The following is a 19,742-nucleotide window of genomic DNA, read 5'->3' as shown; positions in this document are numbered from 1 at the left end:
AAAAGAAATTGAGATTTCTGTAATTTAAACATGTAATTTAGTTGGGAGAGGTCTTAAATGGTACTAACCAGCCACAATACTGTGGCTAGTCTTGAGTGTACACTCCCAGCACCTAATGCGACAACTTAAAAATAACATTACTTTAGTAGAAAATTATTACAATGCCAACAGATGGATGTGAAATGCTAGTATTTCTACTGTAACAGCATAAATTAAGTACAAATGCCAACCAAACCCGCCCGTAGGAATTTGCCCGGATGTAAACAAACCGTGACGTACATCGGAACCTTCCCACAATGCAATGCTTACGTCTATTTAACACGTAAAGAGGCGAAAGACTGAGCTGCTAAATTAACCTGAACACACCGGTTGGACAGTTTGGAAACAGCAGAAAGAGAGCGTGTTTGTTTTTTTGTTTATGTGACTGATTTTGAAGTTATATGAGGCGGTGCGGCGACATCCTCGCCTAGCGGCCGCTGGTGGCGGTGCTTTTTAGCGTTAGCTTGCCGGTTCGCTGGGACTGTCTTAAGCCGTGTGTAGAAGCTCCTCGTAACATCGGGCAGCTGACCCCAACTGGAGCAGACAAAGGAAAGAAAATAATTTATTTTAAAAAAGACGTATAAACTGAAAAAGATATAAAACTATTCGAAGGGACTGCGAGGTCGGAGTAAGATGGTTAGAAATTAGTTTGCTGGGTACTGTTACATTAATTTAGAGATTCATATTTGGGTGTTTGGTGGTCTGACATTTGTAAATACTGGCTTTGGTTAGCTTTAGCAAGCGTAGCTAGAAAAACACAATGAGCACCGAAGAGACGGCAGCGCCTACAAAATCCGCTCCGGATGATGATGGAATGACATGGTGGTACAGATGGCTCTGCAAAATAGCTGGGGTTTTGGGAGGAATATGTAAGTAGTTGTCAAAGTCTTATGTCACTCCTCGAGTAAATAACGTTATGTCCACAGAAACCCAAATCCTGCCATGACAACACGCTTAGCTTTAGTTAATACCACAGACTGTGCACTATGACCACTGCTGCTGCTGTGTGCCAGGTCACGACATTTACTTATTTTGTGTGACAGCTATGTGATTAATCTTTACGCCGTAATTGATACTGTTATGTGACCTCCTCAGTATGCAGATGAGGGGCAGCTGCAGAGTGACATGGCATTTTTTTATAACGTAACATCTGTTTTAGATTGTGAATATGCCGCAATTTAACTGCACAGCCACTAAACAAAAGCTTTGTCACTGCTTTGTCCCCCTCGCTGCAGCAGCAGCCACTCCTGGGCACCGTCTGTTTGTTTGTTTTTTCATGCCATAGCAGCTTGTTCTGCCAAAACGAACCGCGGTGCACATACTCGGGTATTCCCCTCAGGAGTTTCATGTGAGGCTTTTTATTTATTTATTTATTTATTTATTTATTTATTTATTTAAATATAACTGCTGGCTCTGCAGTTTTTGCAGTATCCCTGATCCACCCTTCCTCTCCCTGTATCCATCTCTCCTTCACAGTGACACCAGAGTCACCGTGGCCGTATCACATTAACAGCTGCATATTCAGTGGCTTCTGTATTATTAAGGAAGCTGGATTGTCTGAAGGTGCAGTGGATGAGTTTCAGCATGAAGCTGCTCTGTGGTGTTATTTGGTTTAGTTACCACAGTGGTGAAAACTGCAAGACTTGAATACTCTCTCAACTCCACCCTAAAAATACAACTCTGTGTAGACATAGATTGGGGTTCTGCACTCAAGGGTTTTCACGATTTAGTGCAAGGTGGGGTTTTTTTGTTTTTGTTTTTTTACATTTAAAAAATAAGAACTGTCTTTTTTTTTTCATTTTATTATTTTTATTTATTTATTTATTTTTGATTGTTTGATACCTTACAGCAAATTCTGTAAATTCTAATAAAATATACATTAACTTTCAGGATTTTTCTTCTTTTTTAAATTATTTAAATCAAAATTTTTACAGCTTTAGCATTTTTATTTATAACATTAACTACTGGCAAATAACCTTTTGCATTTCCTTTTTGTTGTTGTTGTTGTTGTTGTTTTGCAGATTTTGCAGAGCTGAGAGTCCTGTCCTCAATATTACTTAATACAGTATTTAGCATAAGATTTAGAAGCAGTGAGATTTTTTTCAGATATATCTTCTTTTTAAAAAAAATAGCTGTGGACTTCACATATGAAGTAGAGCAGGGCGATATGGCCAAAAATATTTATCACGATATATATTTGAAAATTTGCAATAACGATATAACCGACGATATAATTGATGCGAGACAAAATACAACTCCACAACATTACTAGCGCAAAAAGACAACCTTCCATTTATTTTCACTTAAGAAGCTGGTTTTTATGTACATTAAAGCTTTATAAAAATGTAACAGTGCAAATGCAACTTCCTTGCTGAAAGTTTAACCAAAAGGCATTTCCAGTAGAAATGGGCTGACATATCCTGAGCATAACCATGTATAATATCCACTGAAGTTAAAAAGAGGTGCTTTGCAACATTAAACTGCAGTGTGCAGTACGTATTTTTCGGACCATAAGGTGCACAGGATTATAAGGCACATTAAGCGAAACAAAGCAGTCAGATAAATCAAACTTTATTAAACTCATTCTTCTTGCTTCCTCCACTTCTGTACCATTGTTTCATTAATGTTGAATTCTCTGGCAGCTGCTCTATTCCCATGTTGTTGCAGTATATTAATGACTAACCTCGTATTGTGGATGGATTATCTCAGTTGTTCTCCTGACTGAAGTTTGGTCCGTTTACAGCATCCTGCCATGCGATTGCATTTGTCTCTAACCATGAAGAACCTTCACGTTAACTTTTATAAGTGGAAAAGTGTTAGTGTTTGTCCTCCAGCTTCACTGTTTATGTTATGCTAACATAGCTGTGTCGCTAGCGATCACGTAGCACATCATTATATACCAGCTAGCCCAACTTCAGTAACCCTACAAACGTCACTGCTGTTTAGTTTCCTGTCTTCATTTATGTTGGAAGTGATAGCAGAGCTGTACGTTTGAATTTTTTCAGAAATCTCTCAGTCAGAACATGCTATATCATGCTTAGGTAACTAGCGAGCTAACTTCCGCTAGCTTCCTGCTAACTTCTAACTCCGTTAAATGTAATAACTTTTGTTTTCATGGATGCCTGGAAGTTAAACTTTATAGTTACACCTGGTAAAGCAGCAATGCTGATCGTTTTATTAAAGATGAAAGAATTTAGACAGTTTTTAACTCTAAGTGATGCTGCAGTGTTGTTTGACCTGAAGCATACGGAGTTTAGGACCCAGATTACTCCCAGATTTAAGAGCATCTTAGTCCGACAAATACGACAATAACAACGGCCGCTTGCATGTTCTGCAAAAAATGTGCTTTGTTGTGTATCTGACGGACAAACACCAAACCAGTTCCACATCACGGAAGTTGCACCATTTTTACAAACCAATTCTGGTTCATCTGTTTCACTCAACAATCGGCCATGTGCGTATGAAAACAAAGGCACTGCGCACGCGCGTTTTACTCCCATTCTATCGCGATATTTCATTTTCCTATCGTTGCCTAACATTATACCGGTATTACCGTGAACGGTATAATATGGCCCAGCCCTAATATGAAGTATTGTAATTTCAATGTAGTGGATATACGCACACACACAGCAGACTTAAGATATAATAAGAGCCAACCCCAAAACTTTACCTGTTCTATTCTACATGGATATCGTGTATATAGATAGCACTTCTTGTGTTTACAGTTGACTGCATTACATTAGTGTGACTCAAACTGGCAGTAATTTACACCATTAGTTCATTTTCTGTGTTAATTGCTTTATTTCACACACATCCGTGATATGTGAGATGCCAAGTTGGATACATTAGAGCCTGCCAGAAATCCTTACATGTAGGAAGTAGACATGGCTTTTTTACACAGCTTTTGAACTCACCATTTTCTACTGAGCTTTTGGTCTGTCTCATTTTCTGCTGTACACATATTTATTTTTTTACATACAATAGTGGACCTTCTGCGTCTTAGCAGTGGAAAATCTTCCTCACACTGAGTAGATGTTGTCTATCATAATCACTGTGGAGAAATGCTGCGAGTGAAAGGATTAAAAGGTTTCAAACAAATGCTAGCCAAAAAGAGGGACGCGGCCTCAGTTATGATGCAGTTATTATTAAAACACTCTGAAACAAATTCTCTTGTACATGAAAAAGGCAGCCTGCTTTGATTTTTGACCTGATTTCTCTCAAATTTATTCTGTGTAGTTAATCTTTGGGCCAGGCCTTGTTTCATAATCGCCCTTTCATCGAGATAGGCGTGCTGTATTTGACCAGTTTATTTGATTTTCGTTTATTTGTTTCAGAACAAACACAGAGCACAGTTGTAGCGCTCACGAGACCTCTTTCATTCTGTGTTTGTCGTCCTTTTGCATTCGTAAGTTTCATATTTTCCACGTCACTAAGCAGCTTACACATGACAACTTTCCCACACAACTTTCGACACTGAAGTGGCTGAACTGTATTAACAGCTTCAGCCGGATGTATGGGACGGATTATTTTCTCTATCACGCAATGATCTGCTTCTGTGGTGTCATAATAACAGCCCTTTGCTTTGTGTTTTGTCCTGTCCAAATCATGCAGCCTGTGCCATCTCAGGAGTGTGGAACTGTGTCACTGTGAACCCTCTAAACATTGCTGCTGGAGTGTGGATGGTGTAAGTCCCATTAGTGTCGCACTTTTGTAATATTCACATGCCACACAGCTAGATAGTTTAAAGGACAGTTTAGAGGTGGAAATGCAGTAAACATAATACCAAATGACCTCTTTTTAGGCAACACTGTGTGTTGGTGATGTAGCGCATTCAAGGACAATCAGAAAGTTGCCTTTTCTGGTCCAGTTTGTGTAAAGTAATGATTAAAAACACCAAATGAAGAGCCTTTCAGCGAACTATACATTGATATTGAGCAGAAGTCTCATATAGCACCTAACCACACCTACTCTAACAAAGGAGGTATGAAGAGTAAATTGGAGCATCTTGCGCCAAAGTGCCTTAACAATTCTTTATTTTAGGTAGGATTTTTAAGTTATAAGCAGGTTAAGTGGTAACTGTATCTCCAATTTGGCTAGCTGGCTCACTGTGAGAACTTTGTTGTTGTTTCCATGACAGCACAATACGTCTTTTCCAACTAGCTGCTGCTTTTAGTAAAAGGAAAGGGCAAAGAATGATTTCCTTGCCGTGCTTACGTATCCTCTCCTTCCTTCTCAAGGTTGAACGCCTTTGTGTTGTTCCTCTGTGAAGTCCCGTTTTGTTGTCAGTTCATCGAGTTTGCTAATGCGGTCGCAGCTCGTGCAGACAAACTCAAACCCTGGCAGAAGGCCTTCTTCTATTGTGGGTGAGGATGATTTATGCCACTGGAGACAGAAATGAACTATATGGGGGGAAAAATAAAAAACATTTGGAACTTGGGTTTTCTGATAGTTGTGCACATCGCATATAATCTTGGAAATGTACTTAATCAGATTCAATTACTTTGCCTGTTCTCAGGATGGCTCTGTTTCCTGTATTCTTGAGTTTCTCCTTTACAACCTTGTTTGGGAACGCCATCGCCTTTGCTACAGGAGTGCTGTACGGCCTCGCTTCTTTAGGCAAAAAGTAAGAAAGAAAATATAATGCATCTGAAATATCTACACAGTACAGACTGTGCAATAACGTGTTTTTTGATATCTCACCCACATTATATCCCATTGAAACAGGCTCTCACATTAAACATTAAACGTTTCATTATAACAAGTTATCATGTTTTTAATCTCAAGTTTAAATGCTCTAACAGTTCTAATGTGATTTATGTGGTTTCTTTTGTTGTTGTTTATTCACGTAAAGTAACTTTTCACTTTTCAAGATGAGCTGTCCATTAACCTTGCAGTTAACAGTGTCATCTATTCCTGTCATTCTTTCTTTCTTTTTTCCTCCCCACACTTCCCTGAACTTAACATTTTATTATTACCATCACTCTCCTGCACCCCTGTCTTTCCTTTCCCTCCTCTTCCAGGGGAGATGCAGTGACTTACGCCAGACTGCAGCATCAGAAACAGGGGGATGAAGAGAGGATGACAGGAACGACAAACGGGGCTCCAGAGTGAGGCCTTTTCACCAGCTGTTGTTTCTTTCCCTCCTCCTCTGTTCTACACTTGGGATTTTTCTCCTGTCCTCTATCCATCCTACCTCTTTCTCCGCACCCCTTTCTTTACTAAAATGTTACATTCTTGTTGCGCTCACCTGCAAAACAGATTCAGCCTGTTATTTGGTACTTGCCCTATAAACGGGATTCATGATTGTGACCTGATCACTTATATTTAAAACTTAGTTTTTATGTTTTGTTGTGTTTTGCTGGTTTCAGTCATACAGCCTTTATTTTTCTCTCTTTCTTTTTTTTAAACTGACGTTGTTGTCGCCCATAAAGCCTTTCAGGAAATCTGATCAGAAATTAATGTGATTGTAAATTGTACATATTTGACTTCAGGTTATTCACTTTGACTTTAAGGCTGCAGTTCAGAGTTGTGTGTCAGAGGAATTCGCCCCTTTGCATTCTTTGCGTGTGAGTGTGCCTCCCTCCTGTGGCACCGTGTCTCAATGCAATTTAACAACCGTGTGGCCAGAGTGGGTATACTTTTGTTTTGGGCACAGCGTGGTACACAGTGTCAGCAGTGCAACACATCAGCGGGTTAAAAAAAAAACAACAAAAAAGTTATTACACTTTAATAATGCACAATGTCCCGAGGTAAAGAACCGCGTGTATCAGGAGCAGGAATTGTAGCAAACAGAGCTGCCCTCGCAGAGCTGGGAGAGTGGAATTATTGCCTGGAAGAACGTGACTCTTTTCTCAGCTGTCCTCAGATCAGATTCGTCACATTTTGGGATTCTCTTCAGCCTCAGGAGGCTACGTTTGCAGCTGCGAGGCATGATGTGCATCACACATGTGTCAGATCACACTTCAGTAATACTCAGAATCAGTTGGGGAGGGAAGCCTTCTCAAGTTGCGGATGAGCCACAGCTCATCTAGAGAGACACAGGTTTATTTTCTGTATCCTCTGAAGGCTGAGACCGGATCTGCTAGAGAACTTTGAGCTATGTTTACTTGCGCGTTGCACCGGCACAAACTGGGTTTGGCGTTCAAAACAAAAAAATAACACTGTCAGCATTCACAATGACACTGCAGCGACAAGATTGCATTTAAGTGGTGCAAACTTTTGCGACTGGCCCTGTTGCGTATGTATTTCTAGAAGTTTACTTTCTCAACGCACAAAATACAAGGAGGAGAATATTTAAATCACATGATACACAGTTTACTGCTACCTGCGGCAATATTTAACGCAGAAAAAACACTAACCACACTTATAAATACTATCTGAGGATTTCAGTCATGTGCGAATTTGCTTCACTTAGTAAGTCTGGACGATAAAAAGCGATTGCGGGGATAAGCGCTGTCACTCCAGAATGTATTATTGTATTTGAGAATGTTAAGGACTATTGTCTTCTGACGATAATTAACATTCCTCTTTGGTTTTACTGAGTTAACAACATATGATTTGCGTGTAATATTTTTGTATGTGGCTATGTTTTGATTTCATGACCTTTTATCAACAATCTAGAAATTTCTAGACCAGGAATGTCAAAGTCATTTTATGTCATGGGCCACATGTGACTTGTTTTTATCTTAAGTGGGCTGGACCTGAAACTCCTTGTTCTGTCAGTGTAAAGACATTTTACTACACATTTAAAAATCCCTCAGATGCAGAAAAGTGCAGATTTTTCTACATGATCAAAAAATGTTGCTGTAGTACATGAACGAAATGCATGAGCACAAATAAATGTGTAAAATTACAGAAAAAAATGTTCTGGTAACTACAAAACTGAAGGATTGTGCTGATTCTAATGTGGACTCATTGTAGAAAAAAAATTCTGCATTTAATAGTGAAAAAACGCAATCTTTTCTGTGATTTAATTGTTTATCTATTACTTAATTACTTTAGGGTAGTATGGATGGCAATCGGGGAGGTCCTTATGTGTATAAAAAGCTCTAAAGCTCATGAAAACACAGTTAAAAGTCCAATATCAAAGCCATTCTGTGGGCCAGATTGGAGTCTTTGCCGGACTGATTCTGGCCCCCAAGCCTTATGTGTGACATCCTCAGTCTAGGCACTTAATGTCTGTCAACCAAAACCTTTTATAAATCTCTGGCCAGTGATTTCAGTAGCATAGCTTCTGAGCACACACAGGTCTAAACTGCAGCTTGACGTCATATTTGAGGGATATTTTTAACATTGGAGAATGTATCTGGTGCATCCAAAGATAGAGACCTTTTATCTTTATTTTTGTTTTGTGCTTTTTATACATTAACTTTTCAGTTGGCTTAAGTTCAGTTGAGGTATTTGTGTAGCTTTCAGTTGAATGGCAAAACCTGCTTGTGCTGCTAACGGACAAGAGACCAGTCGCCAACTTGTGGCATGTAGATTTTGTGAAACGTCATGAAACGAGGAGCAAAACTGTGCACTCATTTGGGAATCTTTGTGTAGCTGGGGTTTCTTTTCCCGCTTTAGAATCCGTTAATAAGTATCTGCTGATTTCTTTGTGTCTGACATACTGCTCTCTTATGCTCTACCAAAACCCATCCACAGTTTAATGAAGGGAAGTGTCTTGATTCAGGGAGTAATTGGTCTGTATCCCACACAGTCACCACCGCAATGGTTTCACTCAAATGAGGTATGCAGTGCTCACCAGTGTACCGTGTGTGTGGTTTGTTTTTGGGCCTTGCCATTGTTATTTTAGCAGTAATAAGGATGGAATAAGTGTTTACACATACCTCTTACAGCTGTTTCTACCTTAAGTCTTGACTGAGTGAATTATTCATATCATCACCATCAGCTCTCAGGTATCATAGTTAACAGTGCACAGCACACACAACCAGCCTGTGCGTAGGTCCTAGTCGAAGCCTGACTCTACGATTTTACTGTATCACCCGAGTCAACGTGAAAAGCATTTTGTCATGCAATTAAAACACACACAAAACAGCCTTCACACACATCCAATCCAGTGATATGCTAAAGTCTAACACTATAAAAGCGCTCCACTGCTGTTTAACACTGCTTTCTCTGTCCACGGCCATCCACAACAAAACGAATTGCTGCAGGTGTTGAGTGTATCTTGTGCTGTAAGGGATATGTGAATAATGTGTGTTGTGATGTGAATCCTGATCATGTTACAAATTAGTGAATAAACAAAATTGCTACTACTGCGTGGTGTTGGCTTCTTCTGTACCTTTTTGTATCACTCTCAGGTTTGTATTTCTTCTATCACGATGATCAGGTCAAAGTTTACATGTTTATATTAATGTCAGAGCCCATCTAACTTAGTAACTGCAGTTCTGTCCTCTGTCATTTCAAATATTTCGTGTATAAGACATAATAAAAAACTGCTTTTTACCAAATCCTCTTATTAGGTAAATACTGTACATGACATGCATTACTTATTTAGCAAAAATGACGGCCTAACATCTCCACTTTGTTCTCATCTGTCCAGAGAACTTCCAGAAATCTTGTAGTTTGTTCAAATGCAGCTTTACAAACTTACGTTGTGTTGCCATGTTCTTTTTAAGAGAAGAGGCTTTCTTCTTCTTGTTTAGTTGCTTTCTACTTCTGCTGTCAAAAGTTTTCTCATATAACATCCTAACTAAAGAGTTGGAGATGTAGCTCTTTTGCAGAGTAATGCACACTTTGACCTTGGGGTCATCCACTCGTGGGAAGATTGGCAACTGTGTTGAATGCTTTTCCACTTGAATAATCTTTCTGACTGTAGAATGACACGCTATTTCTAAGTGGCTGTATAACCACACCCAGATTGACTGGCATTGACAAGATCTTTGCTGATGTCAACAAGCTGCCAAAACTTCTGTTTTTTAATGGAGATGCACACACCTCCTGAGCTTCTCTATAAAAAGTGGGAGAAAGTATTAAGGATGTGTTTAGTATTCACATGCTGCTTCTTAGTTTTGGTTTGGTTTCTGTTTAATAAATAGTGGTGTGGTGTAATATATCATGTTTTGTCATTCATCCAATTTTAAGACCTGCTAGGGGTCCTGGTTAGATTTATCATGTTTCCTCCCCTCATCCCAAACCAGGCTGCCTCTCCCTGAACTAGGTTCTGCTTGAGGTTTCTTCCTGTTAAAAAGGAGTTTTCCTTCCCACTGTCAACAAAGTACTTGCTCATAGGGGATCATATGATTGTTGGGGTTTTCTCTGTAGAGACTTTACCTGACAATGTAAAGCGCCTTGAGGCAACTGTTGTTGTGAATTAGTGCTATATGTATAAAACTGAATTAAATTGAATTGAACTGCTGTTCTCATATGCAAAACCTTAGAACTGGAAGTGTTTATTTTAATTTATTTTGTTTTTTGCCATTAATGATTACTCTTGTTAAAAAGTTGTACACCTGGGAAAAGTAAGTATGATATGTCACAGTCACGCGTGGTTCTTTTCAGTTCTTTTTCAAATGTTATTTCCATTTACTGCAGCTAGGTAGAACCTTTTTCCTCTTTAAATTATTCAGCTGTGGTTGAATCTGGGCAGAACATCCTGCTCCTTCTGAAAGCTTCAAAAGACAAAGCATCTCTCTGTCTGAAGTGTGGAGTTAGGCAAGAAGATGAATACTGATGAAAGACTAAATTTTATAAAAAGATTTCTGTTATACGCTGGGGGTTTGGGGGTAATTTTGTTAAGTGTTAGAATGTTTTGGGGCACCTTTGATTGTGTTTTCTTAATAAAACAATTTCCCACTGACATTTTAAGATCCTTTCAGACAAATAAGCCTTACTTTGAATGATAATCTTGGAAAAAATGGCCCCTTTATGTTTTGAAAAACCAAATGAAAGCAAGTAAAATTTGTTTATTTTTCATGAAGTCCTCTCTGCCATTTTTTTAAACTGCACAAACTGTGTTTGTGACAACTGTTTATTGAATTTCATTCAGTTTCAGTTTTATTTATACATCACCACATCACAAGATTCACCTCAAGGTGGTTGTAAGGTAATGATTCTGCAATAATACAGAGAAAACCCCAAAAACCAGACAACCCCCTTTGAGTTCCCACTTGGTGACAGTGGGAAGGAAAAACTCCCTTTTAACAGGAAGAAACCTCTGGCAGAATCAGGCTCAGGGAGCGGCGGGACAAAAGACACACTGTGTGCAGATGATTCATAGAAAGGTTTCAGTGTCACATAGATGATATTGATAGATATTACTGTTATCATTAAAAAGAGATTTCAGTGTTATCTCTTATGCTTCCGCTTTTTGTATTGTTACAAGCAAAAATATTTGGGCTTTTTAAAAAAACATTTTTTATAATGCTATGTGTCATCCAACCCAATCAAACCACTGTGTTTGTAACTGTGGTTGATCTTGAGTGGTGGCCCTTTACAGTGGCAAGCTTTTGATATTTCTTATGCCCTGTCAACATGGATCAGTGTCTGCAGGTGAATGGAAATTGAAACCAGACTGTTGATCAACCACACTGAACTGAGTTAGAAGGAAATAACCTTGAGGATTTTATTAAAACATACAAGCTTAATTCTTTTCCCAGACGAAACTAGCACTCCTATTTGATTTCATCAAGTATAGTTTCTCTTTCTTTTGCTTAGCCTACTGACTTTAATATTTCTATCACGAGCTTGCAGTAAAATCAAACTGCAATTTGTTTCCCCTTTTTTTGCTGTCATGTCGGACAAATCTAAATCACATATAATTTAAAAGCAGTGATCAAAGAAAAATTAAATGCTTCACATCTCAGTGTCACACCACAGAAATTAAGGATACTCCAGAGTTCCCTGTTTTTTTTACATTTTGCCGTACACTATTGCTTTTTTATTAGTTTTCTTTGAATTATTTGTATCTAAAAACTCATGAAAAATAAATCCAGTCTGACTTGATTTACCAGCACTTCCCCTAAAGTATGCTGTATAATAAATTACCTATTTATTAACTACTATTTAAATTTCCTTTGTAGTGAGTCATTTCACAATACATCAGTATTACATTTTGCATTGCTTCCTGGAATGTGCAACACATAAATAATGCTATCTGTAAAACTGCTCTGAGAATTCTGAATAAAGTTCTCATGTTTGAACATGTGATTCTATTTTCTATTTTCTTCTGGCCACTGAAGAATTCATGTCTTTGCCTTGAGAAACTCTTGGGTAGTGTTTACAGCATGTTTTGACTCATTGTCCATTTGTATGATCAAGTATATCTCTGTACACATTAGAGTTCATCCTGCTACTCCCAGCAGCAGCTACATCATCAATGAAAAGCCATAACATAGCCTTCACCATGTCTAACAGACGATGTAGTATGCTTTGGATCATGAGCTCTTCTTTCCTTCTCCATATTTTTTTCTTTTCCAATCATTCTGATACAACTTCATCTTGGTTTCATCTATTCTAAATAATTTTTTCCAGAACAGTGCAGGCTGTTTTAGATGTTTTCTGGTATTATCTAGTCTGACACTCTTGGACTCAAGTGTAACTAGTGGTTTGCACCTTGTTCTATGCTTTCTGTATTTAAATTCATGATGGTGTCTTTGACAATGATACACCTACTCCCTCAAAAGTGTTTTTGATGTTGTGAAGCTGCAATCATCTACTTTAATACTTTTGTTAAATCCCTTTAATTAAAGCTGAACTTCAACCAGATCTTGACTGTTAGATGAGAAAAAACAGGCGCAAAATTTCAAAAAAGTATGGCCCTAAGCATATACATACATACAATGATGCTTCACTGCAAACCTGCTCCCATCACAAGCCTGTTTATGTCTTGTGTAATTATGTCTCCGCATGTTTTCATTATCTGAACTCTGTGATTTGTCACAGTCTGAGTCTTCTGTGTGGTTTATGTTTAATAACAGCTGTTAAAGTCAGATGACTAGACAAGGAGTTACCTGATGTGTTCTGCAGATTAGATAAGTGTGAAATAACACTAACACAGCCAGATGCAGATCAGCTGCACCGCATGTGGATAAGATCAAACAGGAATGTTTCCATTAGTCTATTACATCATTAATTGTGAGACCTTTTCATATTCACAATGACCAGATACTAAGATTACAGAAGAGCAGACAGTGGACAGAGATATTTACAAAGCAAATAAAAATGGCCTAAAGCACAGCTTGTAGCTCAGGTGGTAAACATGGATGCTCATTTAACTGCAGGTTAAATCCCAGAAACGATGTGGGCTTCATAGATAATTGGCAAACCTTCTGGAGGAAACCTGGTCTTGTTAGGAGAGACGGCATCCATCCCACTTTGGATGGAGCAGCTCTCATTTCTAGAAATATGGACAAATTAATTAAACCCCCCAAAGTATGACTATCCAGAGTTGGGACCAGGAAGCAGAGTTGCAGTCTTACACGCCTCTCTGCAGCTTCTCTCCTCCTGCTACCCCCCCAAAAACCCATCTCCATAGAGACTGTGTCAGCTCCCAAACAGACAAAAAACAAACTAAAAACCAGCAACAAACAACTTAAACATAAACAATTACAAAGAAAGAACAATAAAGTATCCACATCTGAACCAAAGAGTAAAACAGTGAAATGTGGATTATTAAATATTAGGTCTCTCTCCTCCAAGTCTCTGTTAGTACATGACTTAATAATTGATCAACAAATTGATTTACTCTGCCTTACAGAAACCTGGTTGCAGTGCAGCAGGATGATTATGTTAGTTTAAATGAATCAACACCCCCGAGTCATTCTAACTACCAGAAATCTCGAAGCACAGGCCGAGGGGGCGGTGTGGCAGCAATTTTTCACACCAGCCTATTAATTAATGAAAGACCAAGACAGACTTTGAATTCATTTGAAAGCCTGATGCTTAGCCTCGTCCACCCCAGCTGTGAAACTCAGAAACCAGTCTTACTTGTTATCATCTATCGTCCACCTGGGCCTTACACAGAGTTTCTGTCTGATTTCTCAGACTTTATATCTAATTTAGTTCTGAGCTTAGATAAAATAATTATTGTGGGTGATTTTAACATCCATGTAGATGCTAAAAATGACAGCCTCAACATGGCATTTAATCTGTTATTAGACTCAATTGGTTTCTCTCAAAATGTAAAAGAACCCACCCACCACTTTAATCACACTCTAGATCTTGTTTTAACATATGGCATAGAAACTGAACATTTAACAGTGTTTCCTGAAAACCCTCTCATGTCTGATCATTTCCTGATAACATTTACATTTACAATAATTGATTACACAGCGGTGGAGAGTAGACTTTATCAAAGTAGATGTCTTTCTGAAAGCGCTGTAACTAAGTTTAAGAATATAATCCACCCACTGTTATCATCTTCAATGCCCTGTACCAACACAGAGCAGAGCAGCTATCTGAACGCTACCCCAACAGAGGTCGATTATCTTGTTAATAATTTCACCTCCTCACTACGTACGACTCTGGATATTGTAGCTCCTGTGAAAACGAAGGTCTCTAATCAGAAGTATTTGACTCCGTGGTATAATTCTCAAACACGTAGCCTAAAGGAGATGACTCGTAATCTGGAGAGGAAATGGCGTGTCACAAATTTAGAGGATCATCATTTAGCCTGGAGAAATAGTTTGCTGCTTTATAAGAAAGCCCTCCGCAAAGCCAGAACATCTTACTATTCATCACTGATTGAAGAAAATAAGAACAACCCCAGGTTTCTCTTCAGCACTGTAGCCAGGCTGACAAAAAGTCAGAGCTCTTTTGAGCCAACCATCCCTTTAACGTTAACTAGTAATGACTTCATGAACTTCTTCACAAATAAAATTTTTATCATTAGAGAAAAAATTACCAGTAATCATCCCACAGATGTAATATTATCTACAGCTACTCTTAGTACCATTGATGTTAAGTTAGACTCTTTTTCTCTAATTGATCTTTCTGAGTTAACTTCAATAATTACTTCCTCCAAACCATCAACGTGTCTTTTAGACCCCATTCCTACAAAACTGCTCAAAGAAGTCCTGCCATTAATTAATTCTTCGATCTTAAATATGATCAACCTATCTCTAATGATCGGCTATGTACCACAGGCCTACAAGGTGGCTGTAGTTAAACCTTTACTCAAAAAGCCATCTCTAGACCCAGCAGTCTTAGCTAATTATAGGCCAATCTCCAACCTTCCTTTCATATCAAAAATCCTTGAAAGAGTAGTTGTCAAACAGCTAACAGATCATCTGCAGAGGAATGGTTTATTTGAAGAGTTTCAGTCAGGTTTCAGAGCTCATCACAGCACAGAAACAGCTTTAGTGAAGGTTACAAATGATCTTCTTATGGCCTCTGACAGTGGACTCATCTCTGTGCTTGTCCTGCTAGACCTTAGTGCAGCATTCGATGCTGTTGACCATAATATCCTATTAGAGCGATTAGAACATGCTGTAGGTATTACAGGTACTGCACTGCAGTGGTTTGTATCATATCTATCTAATAGACTCCAATTTGTTCATGTAAATGGAGAGTCCTCTTCACACACTGAGGTTAATTATGGAGTTCCACAGGGTTCAGTGCTAGGACCAATTCTGTTTACATTATACATGCTTCCCTTAGGCAGCATCATTAGAAGACATAGCATACATTTTCACTGCTATGCAGATGACACCCAGCTCTATCTGTCCATGAAGCCAGATAACACACACCAATTAGTTAAAGTGCAGGAATGTCTTAAAGACATAAAGACCTGGATGGCCGCTAACTTTCTGCTTCTTAATTCAGATAAAACTGAGGTTATTGTACTCGGCCCTGAAAAGCCTAGAAATATGGTATCTAACCAGATTCTTACTCTGGATGGCATTACCTTGGCCTCCAGTAACGCTGTGAGGAACCTTGGAGTCATTTTTGACCAGGACATGTCCTTCAACGCACATATTAAACAAATATGTAAGACTGCGTTCTTCCATTTGCGCAACATCTCTAAAATGAGAAATATCCTGTCTCAGAGTGACGCTGAAAAACTAGTTCATGCATTTATTACTTCCAGGCTGGACTACTGCAATTCATTATTATCAGGATGTCCAAAAAACTCACTGAAAAGCCTTCAGCTAATCCAAAATGCTGCAGCAAGAGTCCTGACAGGGACTAGAAAGAGAGAGCATATTTCTCCTGTTTTGGCTTCCCTTCATTGGCTTCCTGTTAAATCCAGAATTGAATTCAAAATCCTGCTCCTCACATACAAGGTCTTAAATAATCAGGCCCCATCTTATCTTAATGACCTTGTAGTACCATATCACCCTATTAGAGCACTTCGCTCTCGCTCTGCAGGCCTACTTGTTGTTCCTAGAGTATTTAAAAGTAGAATGGGAGGGAGAGCCTTCAGTTTTCAGGCCCCTCTTCTGTGGAACCAGCTTCCAGTTTGGATTCGGGAGACAGACACTATCTCTACTTTCAAGATTAGGCTTAAAACTTTCCTTTTTGCTAAAGTATATAGTTAGGGCTGGACCAGGTGACCCTGAATCCTCCCTTAGTTATGCTGCAATAGACGTAGGCTGCTGGGGGATTCCCATGATGCATTGAGTTTTTCCTTTCCAGTCACCTTTCTCGCTCACTATGTATTAACAGACCTCTCTGCATTGAATCATATCTGTTATTAACCTCTGTCTCTCTTCCACAGCATGTCTTTTATCCTGTCTTCCTTCTCTCACCCCAACCGGTCACAGCAGATGGCCGCCCCTCCCTGAGCCTGGTTCTGCTGGAGGTTTCTTCCTGTTAAAAGGGAGTTTTGAATGGCAGTTCACCCATGTCCCTTATGTCAGTCAGCCTATTCTCCAATCTCATCATTTAGCCTGATATATTCAAATAAGTTCAACAATATTTTTAAAAAAAGAGGAAAAAGAAATAAGAGGCTTATGGGATCAATAACGTCATGGGATTTCTGCTGGATGCTTGGCAACCAATTAGCAATGATACAGACGTACACCATTTAAAGTCTACTAAAAATTTATGTGTTAATGCATTTCAGGGTCATTGGGGAGGTTGGACGAGACTGGATACACCCTGGACAGGTCACCAGTTTGCCACAGGGCTAACGCAGAGAGATAAAAAGCCATTCCCACACATCAATGGGCAATTTAGAAATAACCAATTAATCGAACCCCACTAACGGTATGTGTTTGGAAGCAAGCTGGAGTACTCAGAGACCAGACATGGGAGAAGTCTGTGAAGGTTCTCAGTCATCCAGGTCATTGTAGTCAAAGGAGCTTGCAAAGAAAAGCGTCTGGACTTCTTTAAGTTGCTTGAAGACGTTTCACCTCTCATCCGAGAAGCTTCTTCAGTTCTAAGGTCAAATGGTGGGGAGTCCCAGATTTAAAGAAGTCCAGACGCTTTTCTTTGCAAGCTCCTTTGACATGGGAGAAGCATGCAAGCACCACCAGATGGTGGATTCAAACCCAAGGACTTCTTGCTGTGAAGCAACAGTGCTAACCACCACACCACCCAGTAAATTTAGTAAACTTTTTTCTTTTAATATAATTTGGCTTTTTAATTTAATTTGGTTGATGATCCTATAATTCATGTTTTAAAATGAACTGTGTTTTAAGAATATTCATGGAATTGTATGATAAAAACTGTCCAACAATAAAATACAACAGAAAGCACAAATATTCACATAGACCATGGATCACTAAGGGTTTACAAAATGCATGTAAAAAGAAAAATACACTCTATAGGGAATTCCTAAAACAAAGAACAAAAGATGCTGAAAATAAATATAAAAAATACAAAAATAAGTTGACCAATATTATACGTGTATGTAGAAAGGAGAATTATAGTAAAATATTGAACAACAATAAACATAATATGAAGGGAATATGGGATGTTTTAAACGATATCATTAAAAATAATTCTGGACAACAAAGTTATCCTCAATACTTTATCGACAATGGCAATATTATGGAAAACACTGCTGATAAGGTCAACAGCTTTAATCATTATTTTGTAAATATTGGACCAAAACTGGCAGAACAAATTCCTGAGTCACTGCCATCAGTAGACTGTAGTGAAAACCTGATTGATAGGAACCCTAACTCAATGTTCCTCACATCAGTGGAGGAAAAAGAAATAATTGACATTGTACACATGTGTAAATATAAAACATCTACTGATTGTAATGATATTGACATGAAAATCGTCAAGAAGGTCATTGAAGGAATTGTAGGACCTCTAACATATATTTGCAACTTATCATTTCAGACGGGAAAAGTGCCAAACAAAATGAAAATAGCTAAAGTTGTGCCGCTGTATAAAACCGGAGATAGACGCCACTTCACAAATTACAGGCCTGTTTCTTTACTACCACAATTCTCCAAAATCCTAGAAAACCTGTTTAATAAACGATTAGACAAATTCTTAGATAAATATAAATTACTCTCTGACAGTCAATATGGATTCAGATCAAAAAGATCAACATCTCTGGCATTAATCGAATCAATTAAGGAGATTACAAATGCTATAGATCAGAAACAGTATGCAGCTGGAGTATTTCTGGATCTCAAGAAAGCATTCGACACAATCAATCATGACATATTAATTAATAAACTGGAACGGTACGGGATCAGGGGGGTTGTACTGCACTGGGTGAAAAATTATTTAAGTGACAGGAAACAATTTGTGAAGCTGGGTGTCCATTCCTCATCATGCTTGGACATTGCTTGTGGTGTTCCACAAGGCTCTGTACTGGGTCCAAAATTATTTATTATTTATATAAATGATATTTGTAAGGCATCTGATATATTAAAATTAGTATTATTTGCAGATGACACAAATATTTTTTGTTCTGGGGGGAATCTAAAGGAGCTGCTGGATACAATTACTTCAGAAATGTGCAAAATTAAAAAATGGTTTAACAGGAACAAACTATCGCTAAATCTAAGTAAAACTAAAATAATCTTATTTGGGAATTTCCTTAGAAATGCACAAGTGCAGATTCATTTAGGTGGTGTGGAAATTGAAAGAGTACTTGACCATAAGTTTCTTGGTGTGATTATAGATGATAAATTAAACTGGAAGTCTCATATAAATCATATACATAACAAAATTTCAAGAAGTGTTTCAATCTTGAGTAAAGTAAAACACATTCTGGACCACAAATCACTCCACATTCTCTATTGTTCCCTGATTGCACCGTATTTGAATTACTGTGCAGAGGTTTGGGGCAATACTTACAAATGTTCCCTATCATCAATCTTTCTATTACAAAAAAGGGCCATAAGGATAATCCATAAAACTGGTTACAGAGATCATACAAATCCACTATTCTTAAAATCAAAAATTCTAAAATTCACAGATCTGATTCATTTTCTCACTGCACAAATTATATATAAAGCAATAAATAACCTGCTTCCTGACAATATTCTAAAAATGTTTTCTAAAAGGGAACGGGGATACAATTTGAGGGGGGAATTAAATTTAAAACATCCTCGTATCCGTACAACATTAAAAAGTTTTTGCATCTCTGTGTGTGGAGTGAAGCTGTGGAACAGACTAAGTAAAGATATGAAGCAATATCCGAGCATGGCGCAGTTTAAAAAGCGATTTAAAGATATGGTTTTTACAGGGTACAGGGAAGAGGTAGAGATTTGATAGGGTGTTCTTGTCTAATATTTTCATGTGTGTGCGGGTGCACGGGTATGTTGGTATGGGTATATATATATTTG

The 19,742-nt window shown here is 38.3% G+C and overlaps 2 protein-coding genes across 2 annotated transcripts in view; one reads left to right on the top strand and one right to left on the bottom strand.

The window, feature by feature from the left end:
• LOC146666312 (uncharacterized) overlaps positions 1 to 19,742 on the bottom strand; it is a 477,181-nt gene that overhangs the window by 317,934 nt on the left and 139,505 nt on the right. The gene's annotated exons all lie outside the window — the stretch shown is intronic.
• cacfd1 (calcium channel flower domain containing 1) lies at positions 254 to 9,299 on the top strand. The gene is made up of 5 exons (XM_085414278.1): positions 254 to 908; positions 4,651 to 4,723; positions 5,277 to 5,402; positions 5,555 to 5,662; positions 6,060 to 9,299. Exons 1-5 carry the CDS (start codon positions 800 to 802, stop codon positions 6,148 to 6,150), a joined length of 507 nt encoding a protein of 168 aa, XP_085270404.1. The 5' UTR covers positions 254 to 799; the 3' UTR covers positions 6,151 to 9,299.

Source organism: Rhamphochromis longiceps, linkage group LG7, assembly GCF_057381845.1.
Source record: "Rhamphochromis longiceps isolate RC_006_pf linkage group LG7, R_longiceps_female_GT1.1, whole genome shotgun sequence".
In the NCBI taxonomy this organism is placed as follows: Eukaryota; Metazoa; Chordata; class Actinopteri; order Cichliformes; family Cichlidae; genus Rhamphochromis; species Rhamphochromis longiceps.
Note: the sequence above shows the minus strand (reverse complement) of the source record. Positions and strands in the feature narration are given on the sequence as shown.